The 26,132-nt window shown below is 41.1% G+C and overlaps 1 protein-coding gene across 4 annotated transcripts in view; it reads right to left on the reverse strand.

Annotated features, from left to right (window-relative positions):
* The window catches only part of snx29 (sorting nexin 29), a 491,480-nt gene that overhangs the window by 308,480 nt on the left and 156,868 nt on the right, over positions 1-26,132 (reverse strand). For all 4 annotated transcript variants that reach the window (XM_072560128.1, XM_072560129.1, XM_072560127.1 and 1 more), the window contains one exon: positions 19,741-19,826. In XM_072560128.1, coding sequence (XP_072416229.1) covers positions 19,741-19,826 — 86 coding nt within the window. The remainder of the gene's footprint in view (positions 1-19,740; positions 19,827-26,132) is intronic.

The raw sequence follows: 26,132 nt of genomic DNA on the forward strand, positions 1-26,132 counted from the left end.
AGACCAGAACTGTACACAGTACTCCAGGTGTGGTCTCACCAGGGCCCTGTACAGCTGCAGAAGCACCTCTTTGCTTCTATACTCAATCCCTCTTGTTATGAAGGCCAGCATGCTATTAGCCTTCTTCACGACCTGCTGTACCTGCATGCTTGCCTTCATTGACTGGTGGACAAGAACACCCAGATCTCTCTGAACAGCCCCTTTACCTAATTTGATACCATTGAGGTAGTAATCTGCCTTCCTGTTCTTGCCACCAAAGTGGATAACCAGACATTTATCCACATTAAACTGCATCTGCCATGCATCTGCCCACTCACCTAACTTGTCTAGGTCACCCTGTAATCTCCTAACATCCTCATCACATTTCACCCTACCACCTAGCTTTGTGTCATCAGCAAATTTGCTAATGTTATTGCTGATACCATCTTCTATATCATTTACATATATTGTAAAAAGCTGCGGTCCCAGCACGGATCCCTGCGGTACCCCACTGGTCACTGCCTGCCATTCCGAAATGGAGCCGTTAATCACTACCCTTTGTTTCCTATTAGCCAACCAATTCTCTATCCAATCTAGTACTTTGCCCCCAATCCCGTGCGCCCTAATTTTACTCACTAACCTCTTGTGTGGGACTTTATCAAAAGCTTTCTGAAAGTCCAAGTACACTACATCCACTGGATCTCCCTCGTCCATCTTCCGAGTTACATCCTCAAAAAATTCAAGAAGATTAGTCAAGCATGATTTCCCCTTCATAAATCCATGCTGACTCTGTCCTATCCTGTTACTATTATCCAGATGTGTCGTAATTTCATCCTTTATAATAGACTCCAGCATCTTTCCCACCACTGAGGTCAGACTAACTGGTCTATAATTTCCTGCTTTCTCCCGCCCACCCTTCTTAAAAAATGGCACAACATTAGCCGCCCTCCAATCCTCAGGAACCAACCCCGATTCTATTGAACTCTGGAAAATAATCACCAGCGCATCCACGATTTCCCGAGCCACCTCCTTCAGTACCCTAGGATGCAGGCCATCAGGTCCCGGAGACTTATCAACCTTCAGACCTAACAGTCTCTCCAACACCAAATCCTGGCAAATAGAAATTCCCTTAAGTTCAGGTCCTTCAGCCACTGTTACCTCAGGGAGCTTGCTTGTGTCTTCCCCAGTGAACACAGATCTGAAGTACCAATTCAATTCTTCTGCCATTTCTTTGTTCCCCGTAATATATTCCCCTGCTTCTTTCTTCAAGGGCCCAATTTTTGTCCTAACCATTTTTTTGCCTTGGACATACCTAAAAAAGCTTTTACTATCCTCCTTTCTATTCTTGGCCAGTTTACCTTCGTACCTCATTTTTTCTCTGCGTATTTCCTTCTAACTAATCCTCTGTTGTTCTTTAAAAGCTTCCCAGTCCTCCGTTTTCCCACTTATCTTCGCTAAGTTATACTTTTTCTCTTTTAACCTTATATGTTTCTTTACTTCCCTCGTCAGCCACGGCCGCCCATGTCTCCTCCTGGGATCTTTCTTCCTTTTAGGAATGAACTGATCCTGCAACTTCTGCATTATACACAGAAATATCCGCCATTGTTCCTCCACGGTCTTCCCTGTTAAGGTATTGAAACATTGAACTTTGGCCAGTTGCTCCCTCATAGCTCCATATTTCCCTTTATTCAACTGAAATATTGTCACTTCAGATTGTACCCACTCCCTCTCAAATTGCAGATTGAAGCTTATTGTATTATGGTCATTACTTCCCAATGGCTCCTTCACTTCGAGGTCACTGACCAATTCTGGTTCGTTACACAATACCAGATCCAGAATCGCCTTATCCCTGGTCGGCTCCAGCACCAGCTGCTCTAAAAATCCATCTCTGAGGCACTCCACAAAGTCTCTTTCTTGAGGCCCGATACCATCCTGATTCTCCCAGTCTACCTGCATGTTAAAATCCCCCATAACAACTGTAGTAACATCTTTGCGACAAGCCAATTTCAGCTCCTGATTCAACTTACCTCCAACATCCAGACTACTGTTTGGGGGCCTGTAGATGACTCCCATGAGGGTCTTTTTACCCTTAGTGTTTCGAAGCTCTATCCACACTGACTCTACATCCCCTGACTCTAGGTCCCCCCGCGCAAGGGACTGAATATCCTCCCTTACCAACAAGGCCACCCCACCCCCTCTGCCCGTCAGTCTGTCCTTACGATAGCACGTGTAGCCTTGAATATTCATTTCCCAGGCCCTGTCCCAATGAAGCCATGTCTCGAGGACACCTCTTCCTACTGTTCCCTCGACCATGACCCCACCCCCATCACCAAACCATCATCTCCCAGACCATACAGAACCTCATCACCTCAGGAGATCTCCCACCCACAGCTTCCAACCTCATAGTCCGGGAACCCCGCACTGCCCGGTTCTACCTCCTTCCCAAGATCCACAAGCCTGACCACCCTGGCCGACCCATTGTCTCAGCATGCTCCTGCCCCACTGAACTCATCTCTACCTACCTTGACACTGTCCTATCCCCCCTAGTCCAGGAACTCCCCACATACGTTCGAGACACCACCCACGCCCTCCACCTCCTCCAAGACTTCCGTTTCCCCAGCCCCCAACGCCTTATCTTCACCATGGATATCCAATCCCTCTACACCTCCATTCGCCATGACCAGGGCCTCCAAGCCCTCCGTTTTTTCCTCTCCAGACGTCCCCAACAGTACCCTTCCACTGACACTCTCATTCGTTTGGCCGAACTGGTCCTCACCCTTAACAATTTCTCCTTTGAATCCTCCCACTTCCTCCAGACCAAAGGCGTAGCCATGGGCACACGTATGGGCCCCAGCTATGCCTGTCTCTTTGTTGGCTATGTAGAACAGTTGATCTTCCGTAATTACACCGGCACCACTCCCCACCTCTTCCTCCGCTACATTGATGACTGCATTGGTGCCACCTTGTGCTCCCGCGAGGAGGTTGAGCAATTCATCAACTTCACCAACACATTCCACCCTGACCTTAAATTTACCTGGACTATCTCTGACACCTCGCTCCTCTTCCTGGACCTCTCCATCTCCATTAGTGACGACCGACTTGACACTGACATTTTTTACAAACCCACTGACTCCCACAGCTACCTGGATTATACCTCTTCCCACCCTATCTCTTGCAAAAATGCCATCCCGTATTCCCAATTTCTCCGCCTCCGCCGTATCTGCTCCCAGGAGGACCAGTTCCACCATAGGACACACCAGATGGCCTCCTTCTTTAGAGACCGCAATTTCCCTTCCCACGTGGTTAAAGATGCCCTCCAACGCATCTCGTCCACATTCCGCACCTCCGCCCTCAGACCCCACCCCTCCAACCGTAACAAGGACAGAACGCCCCTGGTGCTCACCTTCCACCCTACCAATCTTCGCATAAACCAAATCATCCACCGACATTTCTGCCACCTCCAAAAAGACCCCACCACCAGGGATATATTTCCCTCCCCACCCCTTTCCGCCTTCTGCAAAGACCGTTCCCTCCGTGACTACCTGGTCAGGTCCACACCCCCCTACGACCCACCCTCCATTTCTGGCACTTTCCCCTGCCACCGCAGGAACTGTAAAACCTGTGCCCATACCTCCTCCCTCACCTCTATCCAAGGCCCTAAAGGAGCCTTCCACATCCATCAAAGTTTCACCTGCACATCCACCAATATCATTTATTGTATCCGTTGCTCCCGATGTGGTCTCCTCTACATTGGGGAGACTGGGCGCCTCCTAGCAGAGCGCTTTAGGGAACATCTCTGAGACACCCCCACCAATCAACCAAACCGCCCCGTGGCCCAACATTTCAACTCCCCCTCTCACTCTGCCGAGGACATGGAGGTCCTGGGCCTCCTTCACCGCCACTCCCTCACCACCAGACGCCTGGAGGAAGAACGCCTCATTTTCTGCCTCGGAACACTTCAACCCCAGGGCATCAATGTGGACTTCAACAGCTTCCTCATTTCCCCTTTCCCCACCTCATCCTAGTTTCAAACTTGCAGCTCAGTTACTGTCTCCTTGACTTGTCCGACCTGCCTATCTTCTTTTCCACCTATCCACTCCACCCTCTCCTCCTTGACCTATCACCTTCATCTCCTCCCCCACTCACCCATTGTACTCTATGCTACTCTCTCCCCACCCCCACCCTCCTCTAGCTTATCTCTCCATGCTTCAGGCTCACTGCCTTTATTCCTGATGAAGGGCTTTTGCCCGAAACGTCGATTTCGCTGCTCGTTGGATGCTGCCTGAACTGCTGTGCTCTTCCAGCACCACTAATCCAGTATACAGAAAACCGACAAACGCTGACCAAATACTTAACTACACCAGCAACCATCCCAACACACACAAACAAAGCCATAGCAGAACACTATTCCAACGAGCCACCACACACTGCAGCACAGATGAACTTCGGAAAACCGAGGAGAACTACCTATACAACGTATTCAAGAAGAACGGATACTCAAAAAATACAATGCGGAGATTCCTCAAGAACAAACCAGAACAAGCAGACCAAACACAGCCAGAAACCCTAACCACCTTACCATACATCAAAGAAGTTTCAGAAATGACAGCCAGACTACTAAGACCCCTCCGAATCCTAGTAGCAAACAAACCCACCAACACACCCAAACAAAAACTAACAAACTTAAAAGACCCAGTACAACCCATGGACAAAACCAACGTTATCTACAAAATTCCATACAAGGACTGCCACAAACACTACGTAGGACAAACAGGAAGAAAGTTAGCCACCAGGATAGACGAACACCAGCCAGCCACAAAAAGACATGACCCTCTCTCTCTCATAGCCCTACACACGGATGAAAAAAACCCACCATTTCGACTGGGTCAACACATCTATCCTGGGACAGGCTAAGCAAAGACATGCCGGAGAATTCCTAGAGGCCTGGCACTCCAATCACAACGCCATAAACAAACACATAGATCTAGATGCCACCTATCAACTCCTCAGAAAACGAACAGGAAATGACATCACCACAAACCCCAGGAACCCCATCCAGGAGAAAGATATAAATAGAAAGCAGGAGACAACAGCTTCGCTTCACTTGCAGGTCGCCACTGATGATGTTACCTAGCCAGGTAATGAAACGTCTGGATATCAAACCTACAGCTCAGTGAGCAAACCTACACCCTAGAAGTAGACCTCTACTTTAAAATAAGAAAACAGGCTTAATGATTGTTCTCTAAGTATTCAGTGATAAATCCATGATCAGCAATACTGAAGGAACAAGTGAAAAATCAAAACATAAAAAGCTTTTAACTTCAAGCAGTTCTGTTTTGGAGACACAGAAGCATCTTAAGAACATGAAGCATACAACATAAGAAAAAATGACAACGTACCAATGGTAAATCAAATCTGAATCATGTATGCAATCTTTTAGTGAGCATATAAATTTATCTCAACACCCTATTAATGTACCAAACAAGCATATTGAGTGATTTTCTATTCCTGAGTAAATCAGACGAGATGCCATTCACTCACTCAAAGGATAACTGGATAAAGCATTAAATTTACAGATAATATCTTGAACTGAAATAGAATCTGGTATAGCACTAGGATGAGATATTACCTCTTAAATTCCGACAAGGAAATCTGTTCAACTGCTCTGATTTGAAATGATTTCACATGATAAGTTGTAAAGCAAGATGGTGCAAAAGTGCAACTTCAGATTTTTTTTAGACGAATAGGTTTTACTCTTTTTTTATGTAACTACCTCAATTTGATATATTCCATCCGGGAAAAATAAAGTCACAGCATCAATGTTGTAGCATATGGGTTCTCTAGTGCAATGCAGCCAAAACAGAGAATTTATTCACTGCATTCTGAGCACATAGTTACATGAATACAAAGATCATGTGTGTTGATCCATCAGTACAGAAGCCACGTTGACTCTCTCACAAATATATTCAGCAGGTACTTGCAATATTTTAAGAAGGAACTGTTCCAATTCCTCGCCTGAAACACCCAAAAAATAAATTACCTATAGACATGGGAAACGTGTTTTTTTCACAATACAGTAATCCTTTTTTTTAAGGTACCCCTTCCTCCTTGAAGAAGTGCAAGATGATCCTGGCCTCCACTTTACCATATTACTTCTGGAATTCCATCTACTGCCACAACTTTCTTGATTACAGGGAGGTGAATGGCTTTTCAAACTCATTCACAGATATCAAGTTCTTCACTGCCAAGCTTTGCAACTGCTCATCCTCAGCAAAAGGCAGATTTCTATCATAGAATGAGAGTGGTGCAACCTTTATTCCAGCATACACATATTTTAAACGTCCAAAGGACCCTGGATGTTTATTTTTTGAGACACAGATGTAGCCAATAATATGCCAGTCATTTTGCTGTTGTTCAGTGCATTTTGCTTTTTACAATCCAAAATTAGCACAGCTTAGAAAAAGTACTCATTAAGCACAACTAGAGTAATGAGGAGACACTAACCTATCCCTATAATCCAGTATACCACTGAAAATCATAAATCTATCAATCTTTATCTTAAACATATTAAAAGACTTAGTTTCCCAATGCCTCTCTGGGAAAGCGTTTCAAAGGTTCACAAACACCTGAATAAAATAATTTCACCTCACGTCCTTATTTGAAATTTGAACCATCTTACCTGCCATCTTACCCTGTCTATCCCTTCAAGCATTTTGTAAGTTTCAAAGAGGTCACCTCTCATTCTTTGGAAGTCTAAAGAATATCGACTCAGTATGCTTAATCGCTATTTACAGGACAGTCTTACAATCTGGGAAAGGTCTGGTGAATTTTTGTTACGCTCCCCCTATGACAATAATACCGTGTCTGAGACAAGGAGGCCAAAACTGCATAAAGTTCTCTACGTTCCTGGACAATTGAAGCAAGATATCCCTAGTCCTGAACCCCAAATCCTCTGGTAATAAAGGCTAACACTCCATGTAGTACCATAGCCTTGAATCTTGATGTGCACAAGAGTCTTTGAATACCTCAGATAACTGAGTAACTATGCCAGGAGATTACAGAGAAATGCAAAAACTATTGATTAGTGATATTAAACATTGCTAGCACCCTCTTCTTATGCTGTATAAAATGATGATTCTTTTTCAAATCTGTTTTTATTGCATCCTAGTTGTGATATGAGCACAACAAAAGGTTTCAATGTATGATCCCCTTTTAGCAATATTTAAATAATAATATTTGGTCATTTTAATTATCCAGATATTGTTTGAGGTAATATTAGAATAGTACATTTCTCAAATGTAGTCCATTTAACATCAGTGATATATATGGTTTTAGAAACAAAGTAAACAAGAAAGGGCTTGAAATAATTAAAGACATCCAGCACGGATTTGTAATAAAAACAGAAAATGCTGGAGAAACTGTGCAAGTCTAACAGCATCTTCAGAGAGAAAAATAGGGTTGTAATTTCTTTTCAAAAAGAATTGGAGGTCTGGTTATAGAGTGAATGGTTTTGGTACATAAACGGGTTTTTGTTTATTTCATACTGTTTGCCACCCTACGTGGTAAATGACTGAGTCTAAAAAGGTTTATTAGTGTGTTCTGAAATCTAATTTTTTTTTAAAAAGCTAGTGAAAGACACCCTTAGTTGATTGACAAAAACATTTAGTTTGGAGTCTGGTATGACTTCTGCCGAACTAATGGAACTGTTAAATTATAATAGGTCTTGCTTAACTAATCTATTAAATGTTCTGGTAAATGTTCAGCCTGAGAAGGCTGAAGAGGAGAAAGAATGGTTACTGTCTATATGGATTATAAGAAAACATTTGAAATATAAAACGCTGGTTAACAACACGGAGGCTCACTGAATAGAAAGGTCTATGTCAGCTGGCTCAAGGACTCAGAATGGTAGGTCATGGCAAATGCAGTTTTTTTTTTACATGGAGGATAGCAGCCAGTAGAGTTCTTTGCATATCAGTGTAGGACTACTGCTTCTAACATGCAATTTGGAAAACAAAGTAAAACTTCAATATTTGCATGTGAGACCAAATCTGGGGATTAGGCAAACAATGAGCACGATACAAATCAGCTGAAACAGGACACAGATAAACTGGCAGCAGGCGCAGACAAGTGATGGTGATTTTTAAAAAATTCATTCTCAAGATTTGGGCAGCACTTATAGTTCATCCCTATCTGGCCTTGCTGAAGTGATACATTGAGAAATTAATACTGATAAGTGAGAGGTAATGCATATTGGTAGAAGGGATAGGGAGAGGCAACACAGACTTAATGGTGTTGGCACACTTTCAAAGAGTGTACAGAGAGACTTTAGGCTTCAGGTGTACAAATCCTTTAACGGGAACAGAGAGATCGAGAAAGCAATTAGCAAAGCAAACAGGATACTCTTTTTGTAAACCTATATCCTACATCTATCTTTATACATACAGGTGCTGAACATAAAAATAGAGAAGTTATGCTAAAACTCTATAAAAGTTCTTCAGCAGCTTAAAAGAAGTCTTTTGAAAATAATAAACATTACCTCTATTCCACTATTAGATTAGATTACTTACAGTGTGGAAACAGGCCCTTCGGCCCAGCAAGTCCACACCGACCCACCGAAGCGCAACCCACCCACACTACGGGCAATTTAGCATCGCCAACTCACCTAACCTGCATATTTTTGGACTGTGGGAGGAAACCGGAGCACTCGGAGGAAACCCACGCAGACACGGGGAGAATGTGCAAACTCCACACAGTTAGTCCCCTGAGACGGGCATTGAACCCGGGTCTTTGGCGCTGTGAGGTAGCAGTGCTAACCACTGAGTCACTGTGCCACCCAATCTTCACTGCAATCTTCTCTATCTTCAGTCTATTGCTGGCTAAGCAAACAATTGATATTATTTTAGCAATTGTGACAGGCACTGGTAAATTATGATAATGTATTTTATGAGACCCTGGACCCAACTTCCGGTCAGCCTAAAGCCTAAAAATGAACCCAGATGAATTTCCGAACCACTGCGTTTTAGGGGAGACAATGGCCCAGTGGTGTTATTGATAGGTTATTAGCCTGAAGACCCAAGTAATGTTCTAAGGACCTGTGTTCAAATCACAAATTGGACAATTTTGCAGCAGAGAGCGGCAGGAGCTGGGCGGAAGTGAAGTCGGAGCGCAAAGCCAGTCGGGAAGGTAAGTAATTGTTATTTGAGTGGAGAAGGAACCCGAGACACTACACGTGTAGTGTCTCCCACACTTCCTCCTCCTCTAACCTAAAAAAAAAGGTAAGCTACTTAGTGTTCTTGTTTCGGAGACTAAGTGTAGAGTTATGGCAGCGCAGGCAATGGAATGTTCCTCCTGCAGGATGTTTGAGGTAGGGGTGACCACCGATGCTCCTGCCAACTTCATCTGCAGGAAATGCAGCCAGCTCAAGCTCCTCACAGACAGCGTTAGGGAACTGGAGCTGGAGTTGGATGAACTGAGAATTATTCGAGAGCTGAGAGGGTGATAGATAGAAGCTACAGGGACATAGTTACACCAGAAAACAGAGGTAGCTGGGTAACAGTTAGAGGTGGGAAGGGGAGGTAGCAGGCAGTGCAGGGACCCCCTGTGGTCGTCCCCCTCAACAATAAGTATACCGCTTTGGATACTGTTGGGGGGGATGGCCTAGCAGGAGTAAGCTGCAGTGACCGGATCTCTGGCACGAGGTCTGGCTCTAAGGCTCAGAAGGGAAAGGGGGAGAGGAGGAGAGCGCTAGTTAAAGGAGACTCTATAGTTAGAGGGACAGACAGGCGGTTCTGTGGACATGGGCAAGACTCTCTGTTGGTTTATTGCCTACCGGGTGCCAGGGTCCGAGACGTGTCAGACCGTGTCTTCAGAATCCTTAAGGGGGAGGGTGTGCAGCCAGAAATCGTGGTGCACATTAGCACCAACGACATAGGTAGGAAGAGGAGTGGGGAGGTCATTCAGGAGCTCAGCGAGTTAGGCTGGAAGCAAAAAGCTAGGACGGACAGAGTCGTCATCTCTGGGCTGTTGCCGGTACCCACGTGACAGTGAGGCAAGAAATAGGGAGTGAGTGCAATTGAACACGTGGCTGCAAGAATGGTGTAGCAGGGAGGGCTTCAGGTATTTGGACAATTGGACTGCATTCTGGGGAAGGTGGGACCTGTACAAGCAGGACGGGTTGCACCTGAACCAGAAGGGCATCAATATCCTGGGAGGTAGGTTTGCTAGCACTCTTCGGGGAGGGGGAGGGGGGGGGGGGGGGTGGGGTGGGGGGGGTTAAACTAATTTGGCAGGGGGATGGGATCCGGACTTGTAGTCCAGCAAGTAGGTTAGCTGTTTTTCAGGATGTCCAAGAATGTAGGGAGGCTGTGGAGAAGGTAGCACTGACAGGGAATACTTGCAGACACAGAGATGGGTTCAAGTGTGTATACTTCAACGCAAGGAGTATTAGAAATAAGGTGGGTGAACTTAAGGCATGGATTGGTACTTGGGACTACGATGTTGTGGCCATCACGAAAACGTGGACAGAAGAGGGACAGGAATGGTTGTTGGAGGTTCCTGGTTACAGATGTTTCAGTAAGATTAGGAAGGGTAGTAAAAAAGGAGGGGGTGTGGCGTTGCTAATTAGAAATGGTATAATGGCTGCAGAAAGGCAGTTCGAAGGGGATCTGCCTTTGGAGGTAGTATGGGCTGAAGTCAGAAATAGGAAAGGAGCAGTCACCTTGTTGGGTGTTTACTATAGGCCCCCCAATAGCAGCAGAGATGTGGAGAAACAGATTTTGGAAAGGTGCAGAAGCCACAGGGTACTAGTCATGGGCGATTTCAACTTCCCAAATATTGATTGGAAGCTCTTTAGATCAAGTAGTTTGGACGGGGCAGTGTTTGTGCAGTGTGTCCAGGAAGCTTTTCTAACTCAGTATGTAGATTGTCCAACCAGAGGGGAGGCCATATTGGATTTGGTACTCGGTAACGAATTGGGACAAGTGATGGGCTTTTTAGTGGGTGAGCATTTTGGTGATGGTGACCACAATTCTGTGACTTTCACCTTGGTTATGGAGAGAGATAGGTGCGTGCAACAGGGTAGGTTTTACAATTGGGGGAAGGGTAAATACGATGCTGCAAGACAACATCTGAGGAGCATAAGTTGGGAGCATAGTCTGTCAGGGAAGGATGTCATTGAAATGTGGAACTTTTTCAAGGAACAGATACGATGTGTCCTTGATATGTATGTACCTGTCAGGCAGGAAAGAGATGGTCGTGTGAGGGAACCTTGGTTGACGAGGAAGGTTGAATGTCTAGTAAAGAGGAAGAAGGAGGCTTACATAATGTTGAGGAAACAAGGTTCAGACACAGCGTTGGAGGGATACAGGATAGCCAGGAGGGAGCTGAAGAAAGGGATTAGGAAAGCTAAGAGAGGGCATGAAAAACCTTTGGCAGGTAGGCCTTTTATGCGTATGTGAGAAACATGAGAATGATGAGAACAAGGGTAGGTCCGAATAAGGACAGTAGTGGGAGACTGTGTATTGAGTAGGAAGAGATAGGAGAAGTCTTGAATGAGTACTTTTCTTCAGTATTTACAAATGGCAGGGACCGTATTGTTGAAGAGGAGGGTATGAAACGGATTGGTAAGCTAGAGGAGATACTTGTTAGGAAGGAAGATGCGTTGGGCATTTTGAAAAACTTGAGGATAGAAAAGTCCCCCGGGCCTGACGGGATATATCCTAGGATTATGTGGGAAGCAAGAGAGGAAATTGCAGAACCGTTGGCAATGATTTTTTCGTCTTCACTGTCAACGGGGGTGGTACCAGGGGACTGGAGAGTGGCGAATGTTGTGTCCCTGTTCAAAAAAGGGAATAGGGATAACCCCGGAAATTACAGGTCAGTTAGTCTTACTTCGTGGTAGGCAAAGTAATGGAAAGGGTACTGAGGGATAAGATTTATGAGTATCTGGAAAGACACTGCTTGATTAGGGACAGCCAGCACAGTTTTGTGAAGGGTAGGTCTTGCCTTACAAGTCTTATTTGAATTCTTTGAGGTGACCAAGCATGTGGATGAGGGTAGAGCAGTGGATATAATGTACATGGATTTTAGTAAGGCATTTGATAAGGTGCCCCATGGTAGGCTTATGCGGAAAGTCAGGAGGCATTGGATAGTGGGAAATTTGGCCAGTTGGATAGAGAACTGGCTAACCGGTCGAAGTCAGAGAGTGGTGGTAGATGGTAAATATTCAGCCTGGAGCCCAGTTACAAGTGGAGTTCCGCAGGGATCAGTTCTGGGTCCTCTGCTGTTTGTAATTTTTATTAATGACTTGGAAGAGGGAGTCGAAGGGTGGGTCAGTAAATTTGCAGACGATACTAAGATTGGTGGAGTTGTGGATAGTGAGGAGGGCTGTTGTCGGCTGCAAAGGGACTTAGATATGATGCAGAGCTGGGCTGAGGAGTGGCAGATGGAGTTCAACCCTGTCGAGTGTGAGGTTGTCCATTTTGGAAGGACAAATAAGAATGCAGAATACAGGGTTAACAGTAGGGTTCTTAGTAAGGTGGAGGAGCAGAGGGATCTTGGGATCTATGTTCATAGCTCTTTGAAAGTTGCCACTCAGGTGGATAGAGCTTGTAAGAAGGCCTATGGTGTATTAGCATTCATTAGCAGAGGGATTGAATTCAAGAGTCGTGAGGTGATGTTGCAGCTGTACAGGACCTTGGTAAGGCCACATGTGGAGTGTAGTTCTGGTCGCCTCACTTTAGGAAAGATGTGGAAGCTTTGGAGAGGGTGCAGAGAAGATTTACCAGGATGTTGCCAGGAATGGAGAATAGATTGTATGAGGATAGGTTGGGAGTGCTAGGTCTTTTCTCATTGGAACGGCGAAGGATGAGGGGTAACTTGATAGAGGTTTATAAGATGATCAGGGGAATAGATAGAGCAGACAGTCAGAGACTTTTTTCCTGGGTACAACAAAGTGTTACAAGGGGACATAAATTTAAGGTGAAGGGTGGAAGGTATAGGGGGGATGTCAGGAGTAGGTTCTTTACCCAGAGAGTGGTGGGGGCATGGAATGCGCTGCCTGTGGGAGTGGCAGAGTCAGAATCATTGGTGGCCTTAAGCAGCAATTGGATAGGTACATGGATAGGTGCTTAAGCTAGGACAAATGTTCGGCACAACATCGTGGGCCGAAGGGCCTGTTTTGTGCTGTATTGTTTTATGTTCTATGTTCACACCACAGCAGAATGGTAGAATTTGACGTTAATAAAAAATCTGGAATTAAGAGTCGAATGATGACCATGACATTTTTGTTGATTGTCGGAAAAACCCATCTCATTCACTAAAGTCCTTCAGGGAAGGAACCTGCCATCCTTACCTTTTCTGGCCTACACGTGACTCTAATGTGGTTGACTCTTAACTACCCTCTCGGCAATTAGGTTTGGGGAATAAAGGCTGGCCGAGCCAGTGATGCCCACATCCCATGAGTGAATTTTTTTTTAATGTGATGAAACTATGGGTTTTATCTACGTGATTTTTTTGCATGAGTTACTATAGACTTGGATTTCTGGGCTTGAGTTTGTAACTGGTGGATCTTTTTGTGCATCTGAAGTTTATGATTAATTTTTAAGTATTTCTGGAACCCTGGTAATTTATTTTCAAAAAGGTTTTTGAGATCTGGCTAGAGAGTGAATGGTTTGTTACATTAATGGACTTTTTAAATTTCATATTGTTTGCCATCCCTTGTGGTAAATGATTGAGCCTAAAGGTTTATTAGTGCGCTCTGGAACCTTTTTTTTAAAGCTAGCAGGAGATACCTTTCGCTGAGTGACAAAATCTTTTAGTTTCACTTTTAATTTTGATTCATGTTTTATCTTGTGAATGACATTGGCAGAGATGGCTGGAGACAGCAGTCCTCCTAAGAGAAGGATACACTGAGTTAGGTCGTTAGAGTGAAGAGTTAGTATTGGTTTCAGAAGTTAAGTGCAGTGAAGCTCAAGTGTATATCTCCAAGAAGATCTTGCCACTGTTCTAATTCAAAAACTGAAGCCCCAAGTGACTTCCTTCTGAGGCATCAGATATATGGCACTGGTGTATTACAGAAGTGTTCCTTTGGTTGCTATACCAGAAGGGGTGTTTTGAGAACTGTTTCAGGGATGTTTTGGGCACTGTGTAAAAGCCACCTTTTCTTCAATTCATAAAGGAGTGTTCACAATCTTTGAATTTGTAATACAGTCAGATAGTTTGGATTACACTATTTTACCTTCATTCCTTTTGTCATAAGTTTGTGTTTTCTTGTTAAAGCAAAATCAGCAGCATTGCATGCTTATGGTTTAGCAAGAGACCACTTTTTTTACAAACAAAACAAATAAAATATATGATCTATTAAATAAGGCTTCTTATTGGAATCTGACTTGTCTAGTAATAACATCTGCTGGAATCAAAAACAAAAGTTATTTAAACTGAATACAATGTAAGTGTAGAAAAATGGCCCAAGCCCCTTCAAAGTCACAAACAGAAAGAAAAATAGGAACTAAGCCAAAAAAGAGATCTTCGGAGAGATAATCAAAAGCTTGATCAGAGAAACGGTGGGAACTAGAGTCATGCTCACAGATGCTCTGGTCCAACTCGTCCGCACCAATCAGACATCCCAATCCAACCTAGTCCCATTTGCCAGCATTTAGCTCAAATTTCTCGAAACTCTTCCTATTCATATACCTATCCAGGTGCTTTTTAAATTGTACCAGCCTCCACCACTTCCTCTGGCAGCTCATTCTACACATGCACCACCCTCTGTGTGAAAAAGCTACACCTTAGGTCCTTTTTAAATCGTTCCCCTCTCACCTTAAACCTAAGCCCTCTAGGTTTGTACTTACCCACCACAGGAAAAAAAAAGCCTTGGCTATTCACCCTATCTGTGTCCCTCATGATTTTATAAAGCGCTATAAAGTGACTCCTCAGCCTCCTATGATCCAAGAGGAAAAAAGTCCCAGCCTCTCTCATAACTCAAAACCTCCAGTCCTGGCAACACCCTTGCAAATCTTTTCTGCACCCTCTCATGTTTAACAACATCCTTCCTATAGGAGGGCAACCAGAATTGTACACAGTACTCCAAACTTCTCAACAATATCTTGTACAGCTGCAACGTGATAGCCTAACTCATATACTCAATGTTCTGCCAATTAAGGCAAGTGTGCCAAACACCTTCTTCAGCACCCTGTCTACCTGAGACTTCACTTTCAAGGAACTATACACCCGCACCCCAAGGTCTCTTTGTTCGCAACACTCTTCAAGGCCCCACCATTAACTGTGTAAGTCTGCCCTGGTTTGTTTTACCAAAATTCAACACCTCACATCTACCTAAATTAAACTCCATCTGCCACACTGGGCCCAGTGGCCTATGTGAGCAAGGTCCCATTTTAATTTGAGAAAATCTTCTTCACTGTCAACCACACCACCTATTTTGATGCCATCTGCAAACTTATTAACCATGTCACCTATGGGTACAACGGGAATAAAAACATGTTTATATATTGCTGTGTTTTAATAGTAACATAATGGCACGGCAAAATCAAAACATACAATGTAAATATCCAAAATATAATTGTTATTCAGCAGATTTCACATTCATTTTCTTAAGTAGCAGAAATAGGGAGAGTTTATGCAAAAAAATTTTGATTAGTTTGTTAATTTTTTTCCAGTGCTGCCCATCAGTTATAGTTGACAGCCAACCTGACTGAAAAGCATAATTTGATATGAATAAAGTATTAATGTACTTCATCACTGGAATTGAAAGTGTACTGCTTCCATTTTACAAAGTATTACAATAATTTAGCATACTTTATATTCAAATGTATAGCTCTAACAACATAATGGTTAAACATCTTCAAGACATATAAACTTTGCCAAATATGACATTAATGCAAAGAAGGTTTACCAGTATCTGTTGTGCTGCTTTTATTCTTTTCCAAGTGATCAATGAAGAGCTTCCTCAGAAGTGAAACTAACATTATACCATGTACACCATTTCCCACTGCATTAAATGTTTAATTTTTTTTGCTGTTGGTTGAGATTTAAAATCCCTCTGACCACTCAATTAACAATTTCCACAAACAAAACATAGAAATGGTCTCCTGGAGAACTATTAGTCCTGACAGCCCCTTTATACAACTGGTGAGCATTCATTTCATAACTGCTAAGTTAAAATGGCCTATGGTACAAAATGACAGTATGTGAATTCATCACTCATTCCAATGGACTGGGCTCAGCCAGGTCTCAGCATAAATTCTTTCACACCACATACTGCTGTCAAACATCAGCCAATGTTTCACACATCTGAAAGAGCATTCTTGATTTTCACACTGCATCAGTCTGTCTTGGGGTGGTGAAACTACAATCCTATCCATACAGCAAATTACCTGATATCATTGGTGTGATCACACTGCTATTCAACTCCACTTAACAACATCTGGTAAATAATAAGCTGACAATTAAAAAGTATTTCTGCAATATTACTGCAAAACAAAATGATGTATTATTAATCACAGAATTTCAAACATTAATATTTACATTGATGAAGTCATCATCCTGATACTCCTAACCTACAAACCTGAAATGAAAAGTGTTGACTTAATGACATTTGACAATAATCCACAAAGCCCATATCAACCAATGATTATGTCAAGATCCAATAAAACATACATCCAGCAATTCTTCGACAAGTTGTATGTTTCTGAATTCATGAGCATGAAAACATTCTCAAATCACACAATCTTAGCAAAACGTTTCCAGTTGTGATTCATTATTGCTATCTGTGTTTGCTAAATGCTTAAGATTTATGTAGGTTCAAAATGCTGAAGAGGCACCATTAAGGTATTGTATGTGCTGAGCTTTCACTTGCAACAAATGACAATAAATGTTGCTTTAAATAAATACACCAACAGTATAATTTTATAATCAATATTTAAGTATTTAAGATGAATGAACCAATATCGTTGCATTCTTTCACATGAAAAATCTTACTCGTAATTCCACTAAAATTACTTCACTTTCGACCAAAATTGCTTCAGAGAACAGGACAGCTGGCTGAGTTTGATATCACACAATAAAGACAACAAACAGTTTAAAGCCACAAGTGGCAATGCTCTTAAGGCAACAGAACTTAATTAAGTTTACATCACATTACTAAAACATGCAAACCTCTAATATTGGAAATTAACTCATCAATATGATCTGTTGCAGCCACAAACTTAACAAGAAAGAAAAAAAATTGCTCAAGATTCCTGTTTAAAGGTCAAACTTCACAAAAGAGTATTCTAAAAGATCAAACACTAGATATAACATCATAATTACAGCTGAAGCTGAATGATTTCACACAATTACATTCTTACTAAAACTCAGAACTGGATAAGCATTACAAATAAGTGAGGAATTGAAGTGTCCTCTTTTACAGAAAAATGTTCCTTCTTGTGTTGTATTAAAGAATGTTCTGGAGGTATAATTTTTGCCAATGAAGCAATAAATACTGTTTCATAAAGGATGTGTAATATTAATGTGTTATATTAGACATTATTCTCTTACTGGGAAATAATGATGTTTATTTCCTTATAAAGAATTTCATGTGTGCCATTACAGACTACTTATTTCAAAAATGAAAAGGAACCAGAAAATTAAAATCTTAATTAATATTTTGGCCAGCTCAGCATCACAAGTAACTTCATTAAAATTCATTGAAAATAGGAATGAATAATTAAAGCATTTGAAGTATCAAAGGCAGGAAAATTGGTGCAACAGTTACAGTGGATGTCTCTCAACTGTCTAACAATCTGATTAACTGTCACTGTCCAACACTATTTCTTCCTAACACTATCTGGATCTTTCTCATCTTTGATCTCAGTAAGCCTTATGGTGCTTTGTCATAAATGTTTTAATCCTCCCTGGTACTATTTACTTAACATTCAGGAACATTCAAACTCCTGGTACACGGTTGTGCCAAACCTTTTTTGAGGCTGAGCAAGTAATTTTTTAAGAATCCTGATAGTTTCTATCTTTACTGCACAAAAGTACAGAAGCAAAATCTAAAATATAAAAGCATGTAAATAAAATGAATAGATTTTTACCCCAGTGTGATTAATGCTACATCATAGTCAAACATTTCCACTCAATTTCACTGCCTTATTTGGCATGATTCCCCCAAAATCATTGCAACTTATGCAAGAAACAACATAAATCAACATTGCTCATTCTTCTGTGCCAGACTGAAAAGATTATGCCCACCTATGAAAGTGGCTGTGCCTCTGGGTACATTGATTACCACTGAGTGTTTCTGTAAATTACAGATGTTTTCACACCTTCAATGAGACTTCAAAAGTTAAGTGGGAGCTTTTGGGCACATGACATTATTCATGTTTTGAAAAGTCTTGAATGAATTTTATTCAACTTTGTCAAAGAACCTTAATCTAATTAAAGAATAGTTTTGTGTATTTTTAAAGCCACTTGCTGTTGAGTAAAATGGGTTGAGTTGGTGAATTGATAGTGCAATTTCAAATGTTTATCATGTGATAAATTCATTTTAGCTGTATCAATCAAGACTTACTACATTACTGCCCATAAATATACCAAGCAATACTTATCAAAGCAAAACATTTTACTTCAAATGTTACGTTACAATGCTGTTCAACCATATGATTAGCCCACCACATGAAAAGTACTTCAAATTTCAGAACTGTTGGGCTTTTATTAATCATCCTGATAGAAAAGCCCATCTTGAATAACGATTCCCTCCCTATGCTATATTGAAAATATTCTGAATTTGTTATACATGTGTTTGGTGACCTACATACAATAGACGGAGGAAATTTTCAATTTTAGAGGTAACTGTAGAAAAATAAACTTTTAACTTAATAAAACACATTACAGTAGTATTAGAGAACAATCTAACACCATGCCACTAGGTCTGAGGACCAAACGTTTGGTCAAAAAGGTAAGTTTTAAAAAGCATTTTAAAGGAGGAAACAGGAGAGAGGCAGTGAGACGTTAATTGAATTACTGATCAAGATTTTGCACAACAGAAATTGAACATTTACTCTTAGGGCATATCCTGAAACAATATACTACCCAGAACTTGATGACCAGCAGCAAAACAATGCTGCTCACTACTGATCTCAAAGAGTCAAGTCTAGAATTTCAAGTATCTTTGTGACATGGTTTTCAACTTTTCCCGACATTAGTTTGAATCTGATCCCAAAGCAAGATCAGATTTGGAATCAGTTCTGACAAAAAATTGTCTCGTAATGAAATATTAATTATTTCTCCGCACAGATGCTGTCTAACCTGCTGTGTGTCTCCAGATTTCTTTGCTTTTATTACAAAAGAATTTGATATTGCACAATATACAAAAATAGTTTTCAAGGTCCAAGATGGTCCTCAGGAGTAGTTTTGGCTTAGAAATTATACCTTATTAACAAGGTGCATCTTTTTCTTGGAGTACTAACAGTGATGTTAAGGCATGAAAGGGGTACTTCCTGTCACTCCAGTCATGGCTAATTGAGTGCAGTCCATGGGGTCTTCAACAAAAAAGGTGGAGGGAATCACTGACAGCATTTTTCAGATTTCTGCATTTAGCTGCATGTTCCAATACCAGGGGTTTCTGCTCAGTTCAGACGGATAATGACAACAAATGCTGACAAGTTTACCATCATTGCTGCTAAATCTGGGCCAACTGTACCTGCTATTTAATGTCATAATTAATGGTCCACTTCTCTAAAGGCTGCTGCTACAAACCCTTACCATCGTTCACTTGGCCTCCTTCTCGCTTTAACATTTGGACAGCTCCTACGTATTTCTTCAACTGCACCTTCAACACTTCGTTTTCTCTGCAGACACCAAACAAAACAAATTAAGGTGAACTTAAATGAAATACAAGTGTACATTAGCATACAAAAAGTACTATTTTATTCATTAAGTTAATATATTCAGCAGTTATGTACTGCAAAGCCTAATATTTTGAATGCAAATTTGACAAAAATAGTTTTAATATATTTGAGATCATTCAAAATTCCACTGTTCATTACTAGCTCATGCCAACTCCTCTTCATCCATCACTTCTGTGCTCCCTGACTTATGTTGGCTTTTAGTTAAACATTTTCTTTAAAATTCTCATTCTTGTTTTCAAATTTCTCCATGGTCTCACCGCACCATTCTTGTAATCTTCTCGTGCTGCACAACCCTTGAATTCTTCCTCTTTCTCTTTTTCTGAAAATATGTATTATTATTCTTTTAAAAGCTCTACCTTTGTGCTTTCAGCTGTCAAGATCATTGGGCAGAAGTTACTGGTCATGTGAGGAGCCAATCCACTGGCTAGTAATTCTGCCACACCCATTTCCAAGAGACCTGATGGGATTTAATCCCTTTCATGGAGATTTAGAACACCTACGAATAGAAATCCTATTGTGAGGCAACACCTTCTAGAGCTGTCAGCTGCCCAATAAGTGAACCACCAAGAGCAACGGCCACTACAAATACTGTTGTGTAGCTTCCACCAAGGATCAATACTGAAGCCCCATGGAAAAAGTGAGTGAAGTGCCCATCAGGAAGGCGCAGACAATGGGTGAGTTATTAATTTAGAGGAGGAATGAAGTCTCTCATTCCAGCCAGTGGATGCCTACGTTAAGAACAGATCATATCCCCCTACCAGGTCCAAGAGATGTCCACCACAGCTTTTAAGCCACCTGGTCTGGTGTGTTGAAAACTGAATAATATAAATTATATTTTAGGACCTAGGATTTAAAAACAATGGCAAATGAATATTAGTTACTTTTGTGAAGGATTTTCTTTAAAAACAGAAAAAGTCAGAGAACCTTTTGAGAACATAATTTACCTTATCCAGCAGTGCTCAGAATTCAAGTGGCAGTCGAACCCTGTGGTGTTCATAAAAAATTGTTTCTACTGAGGTAATTTACGACTGGTCAGTAAAGGCCATTTGTTCTTTGTTTTAGTTCAGAATAATCAAGGATTGACTTTAGGTTAGAAAATTCAGAGGCTGAAAATGTTTAGGGCAGTTGGTATACAATAAGATGCCATAACCAGCAATCTGATAATGTCCAAGAATCCAGAGGAGACTTCACTGAGGTTAGGAGCAAGTATATTTTCCTTCCAAGAAAGGAACTTTTAAAAGCAATTCAAGAAATAATTTATCCCAGGACAAGTTTAGTTTGTGTAATTTCCAGATTAGCAGAGTTTTTAAGAAATCTATAGGTTTTTAGAAGCTGAGAAAGTTCAAACTCAAATTTTAAGTAGTTTCATGTAAGAAGACTCCACAATTCATAGGAAAGAAACTAGTGTGAGTCAGTTAAGTAAACCCTGAAGTTCTGATATAAAAGGCTAAATTCTCCGGACTTCAATTTTCATAAATGAATGGTGTTGGGAAATAGTTTGAAAATATTACTTTGTTCTTACTCTTAAGACTTTTCAAAAAATACTTTTCTATATTATGATAGCTTGATTTCATTTGTGTATTCTTATGTATGATAAATGAGTTAAATTGAATTTATTGTCACGTGTACCGAGGCACAGTGAAAAGCTTTGTCTTGCGAGCAATACAGGCAGATCACAGAGTTAAGTAGCATTGATAAGTAAATAATAGGTAAACAGCGGCAAAAACAAAAATACAGGTACAGGCAAATGTTAAGAGTTTGTGAGTTCATTCAGTATTCTAACAACAGTAGAATAGAAACTGTTTTGAAACCGGCTGGTGTGTGTGTTCAGGCTGCTGTACCTTCTCCTCGATGGTAGAGGTTGTAGAAAAATATTGCCAGGGTGGGATGGATCCTTGAGAATGCTGGCGGCCTTTCCTTGACAGCAGGTCTGGTAGATGGATTCTATAGATGGGAGGTTGGCCTTTGTGATTGTCCGGGTCAAGTTCACCACTCTCTGTAACCATCTCCGATCTTGAATGGTACAGTTGCCATACCAGGTAGTGATACATCTCGACAGAATGCTCTCAATGGCGCACCTATAAAAGTTGGCAAGGGTATTTGCCATCATGCCAAATTTCCTCAGCTGCCTGAGGAAGAGGTTACTGGGGCTTTGTAACCAGCGCGTCCACATGAAGAGTCCAAGAAAGCTTGTTGTGGATGACCACGCCCAGGAACTTGACACTCTCCACTCTTTCCACCTCTGTGCTGTTAATGTGTAGGGGGGCATGAGTAACATCCCACCAAAAGTCAATAACGAGTTCCTTGGTTTTGCCGGCATTGAGCGCTGTGTTATTAAAGGATCTGCAGTCTTCCCCAACTATGTTTCAACCACTTTGCTAATTAAAAAACAGGATCTATCAGGCCAGTTTCCAACCTGAGTTCTGATTTGTCCAGTAGTACGATCAACTGAGATGATAACACAGCATGGTGATGCCCTGTCCCGCCACTGTTTAAGTGGCTCTTAAGAGCCGCTATTGATTTCTGGGCTTCTTGAATTATTCTACACCAAGGAAGAACATCAGTGTTTCTCTTTGCACAGATGTTAAGTATTTCGAGCATTTTCTGCTTTCATTTGAAATTCTAAGTATCTACAATGCTTGTACATTTTTAAGAGCAGTAAAGCGATGAAAATTTCATTGTGTGATCTTGTCTGAATTCAACTGATCTTTGTTTCCTAAACACAATCAAATAAAAATTATACAGGGCCCTTAACATGGATGACATATCACCAAAAATATGTCTACCACATTAAATTCAGTTTGTCAAATAAGGAAATAAACTTGCGACCACATCTTTGCATCATAATTATTTTTTGAAATTTAAACAGGGTGAACATATCAGGCACGTTCAAGTTCTCATCATTAAGGTGCATTCCTTTTTGTCACATTCACCAATAAAGGCAGCCACGTACTATCTGTCACAAAGTCACTACAATTACGTGTCTGTACTCAGGGATAGTTACACAGTTACAAATACAGTCTTGCAAATGAGAAGATATACTAGGATTACATCTCTTTCGGACCCCAGGGCAGTTTATGAGGGAAAACAGGGGATTTCCCCTGTGTTTTGGTCAACATTTATTCCTTAAAACAAAAACATTCAAATGGATTCTTGGACATTATCAGATTGCTGGTTGTGGCATCTGCCAGCATGTTTTCTTTTGTTATAACAGTGATTCCACTTCTTCAGCTGTGAATTGCTTTGAAATATCCAGAGTTAATGAAAGGATTTATAACAAGTGAAACTTCCTTCACTCTTATACTTGCTGTTCTCCACCAAGTAACACTTGCCCATGTGCAAAATCATCCAAAACAATTACAAATGGGAAAAATCAAGTTGACTGAGCACAACATGGTACTGAGTCAGATGTGAAATTCACATATATTCCTATAGCATGACTACTGCAAGACACAGTCCTGAGTGAATTATCAGAACTGTGTCACTTGAAGATTAAATATGTTTATGCCTCCCATGACATATGATCGATTTCACTGTTAAAATTATTTATCAAACACAACTAATTTACTCAGCATTAATTTCAGGGCTTTGAATGTTTAAACAACAATTACATCACATCTCAACAGTCATTTCCAGAAGAATAATAATTAATATTTATACAGAATAATAATGTTGGAAAATTACCCCATGTACTCAACTCTCAAATGGCCAACATTCCAGGGCATGACCAAACAAAAATCACTTCAAAGACATTGTGAACCTCTCCTTGAAGCACAGAGGCATTGACCCGAATGACTAGGAAACATCTGCTATCAATCGAGCTATATCACATTTATCTCCAAAACCTTAGTGATGAGGGAGAGAAGGAAAGAAAAGGGAGTAGATCTTGTGACTTGACTGAGTTTTTTGAGGACATATCAATCTTTTTGGTTAAGGGCAGACTGGTAGACATTGTCCACATGGATGTTAATAAAGCCTTTGACAAGGTTCTGCATGGTAGACTAACTAGTAAAGTTAGATCATGTGGGATGCAGGGTGAGCATGCCAACTGGATACAAAATTGGCTTGGTTTTAGAAGACAGAGGATGGCAGGAGAGGGTTGTTTTTCGGACGGGAGGCCTGTGAACAGCAGTATTCCATAGGGATCGGTACTGGGTCCACTTTTGTTTATTCTTTATATAAAAAATTTGGATGAAAATATAGGAGACATGGTTAGTAAGATTGCAGATGACACCAAAATTGGTGGCATAGAGGACAGTGAAAAAGGTTATCTCAGATTACAAAAGATTTTGATCAATTCAATCAGCTGGCTGAGAAATGGCAGATGGTGCTTAATTTGGATAAATGTGAGGTGTTGCATTTTGGTAAAATAAACAAGGGCAGAACTTATTCAATTATTGGTAGAGCCCTGGGTAGTCTTGTACAACTTAGGGGTTCAAGTACATCATTCTTTGAAATTTGCATCACAGGTAGACAGGGTGGCTAAGGAGGTATTTAGCACGCTTGCCTTCATTGCTCACACCTTTGAGTATAGGAGTTGGGACATCATGTTGAGATTGTACAGGATGTTGGCAAGGCCTCTTCTGGAGTACTGTGTCCAGTCCTGGTCACCCTGCTATCGGAATGATATTATTAAATTAGTGAGATTCAGAAAAGAATTACCAGGATGTTGATGGGAATGGTGAGTTTGAGTTTCGAAAACAGGCTGGATAGATGACGATCATTTTCGTTGCAGCATAGGAGGTTGAGGGGTGATCTTAGAGAGATTTATAATATCATGAAGGGGCAATCATAATAGGCAACATCATAGAATCATAAAGTACAGAAGAGGCCCTTCAGCCCATCAACTCTGTACACCAAAAAAAACTAAATCTACATCATTCCCACTTTCCAGCACTTGTCTCACAGCCTTGAATGCTATGACAGTTCAAGTGCTTGTGACAATACTCTGTAAAGATTGTGAGATTACTGACTCCAACTACCCTGCCAAGCAGTGTATTCCAGACCCTGACCATACTCTGGGTGAAACGTTTTTTCTCAAGTTCCTGCTAAACCTCCTGCCAGTCACTCTAAAAGTGTAGCCCTTTGTTATTGATCTTTCAACTAGAGGAACAGCTACTTTCTATCCACTCTATCCATGCCCCTCAATCTTATCAGGTGTCCCCTCAACCTTCCCTGCTCCAGAGGAAACAACCCAATTCTTACGACATGGGGTAAACCAGCAGGCCCCCCCTCCCCCATTTTAAACCAGCAACACAGAAAAAATTTACCCTGTGCAGTAATCTGTGAAAATTCAAGAGGCCAAGAACTATTTAAAGTAAAAAAATTACCAACTTTATTTCTTAAAGTATAACAGAGAATAATTAGAGTCATATAACGAACTCCTTCCTCTAACTTATCTTTTACTTTCCCTTCTACAATACTGGTCTGATAAACCCCACACCCCCAATCCCTGAGTAAGATTTACCAATAAAACAAATTTCAAAACCAGACAGCTGTCAAATCTTCCCTTTGTATCTTCTGCTGTAAATTTTCTTTTTAGGGATTTCTGTTTCACAGGTCATGGATAGATAATGTACCTTTAAGAGAGCTTTCGGACAGTATGTACATGCTGATGGCTGGGCAGTTCTCCCTCAACTGTTCAAGTTTTTCCGGTCTTCTACCCCAAAGCATCGGATTGTGTCATTGGTTTTTAATATCCTCAATATACTCAATTCAAACTTGATTGGAGTTTGTTTTTTTTTAAGAGGAGTATAATTTAAACTGATTGCTGAATTTGAATTTGTTTTTGTATCCAGGTAACCAGCTACTCTAGCTGCTGGACCACGTTACATTGTAAATTCTCCAGCACTCTGTGTGCCTCTCTAAGTTCTTCACTCTCTTAAAGGTACAGTGCACTTCTACACCTTCATAACACCTCCCCCTTAAGAAAAAGATTAAATTTTTCTATTCTTGAAACACATTATCCTGACTTACCGATAACTTTAATCAAAATTCACCTTAACTTCTTCCCATATAACATTAAATAAATACAAATCTCATCTAAACTTTATCAGGTAAATCCGCGATAATGCATCTGCGATTAAATTCTTATGACCTGCAACATGTACGATTTCACTCTCACATTTTTGATTTATCCATGCATTACAACATCCCTGTTTTGTCTGTAAGACTCCAATGAAATAGTTGCAATTTCTTCACTTTGAGGCATTCTAAGAACATAAGCAGATTGTGATCCATGTACAC

The sequence above is a fragment of the Chiloscyllium punctatum genome, chromosome 40, assembly GCF_047496795.1.
Source record: "Chiloscyllium punctatum isolate Juve2018m chromosome 40, sChiPun1.3, whole genome shotgun sequence".
NCBI classification, from domain to species: Eukaryota; Metazoa; Chordata; class Chondrichthyes; order Orectolobiformes; family Hemiscylliidae; genus Chiloscyllium; species Chiloscyllium punctatum.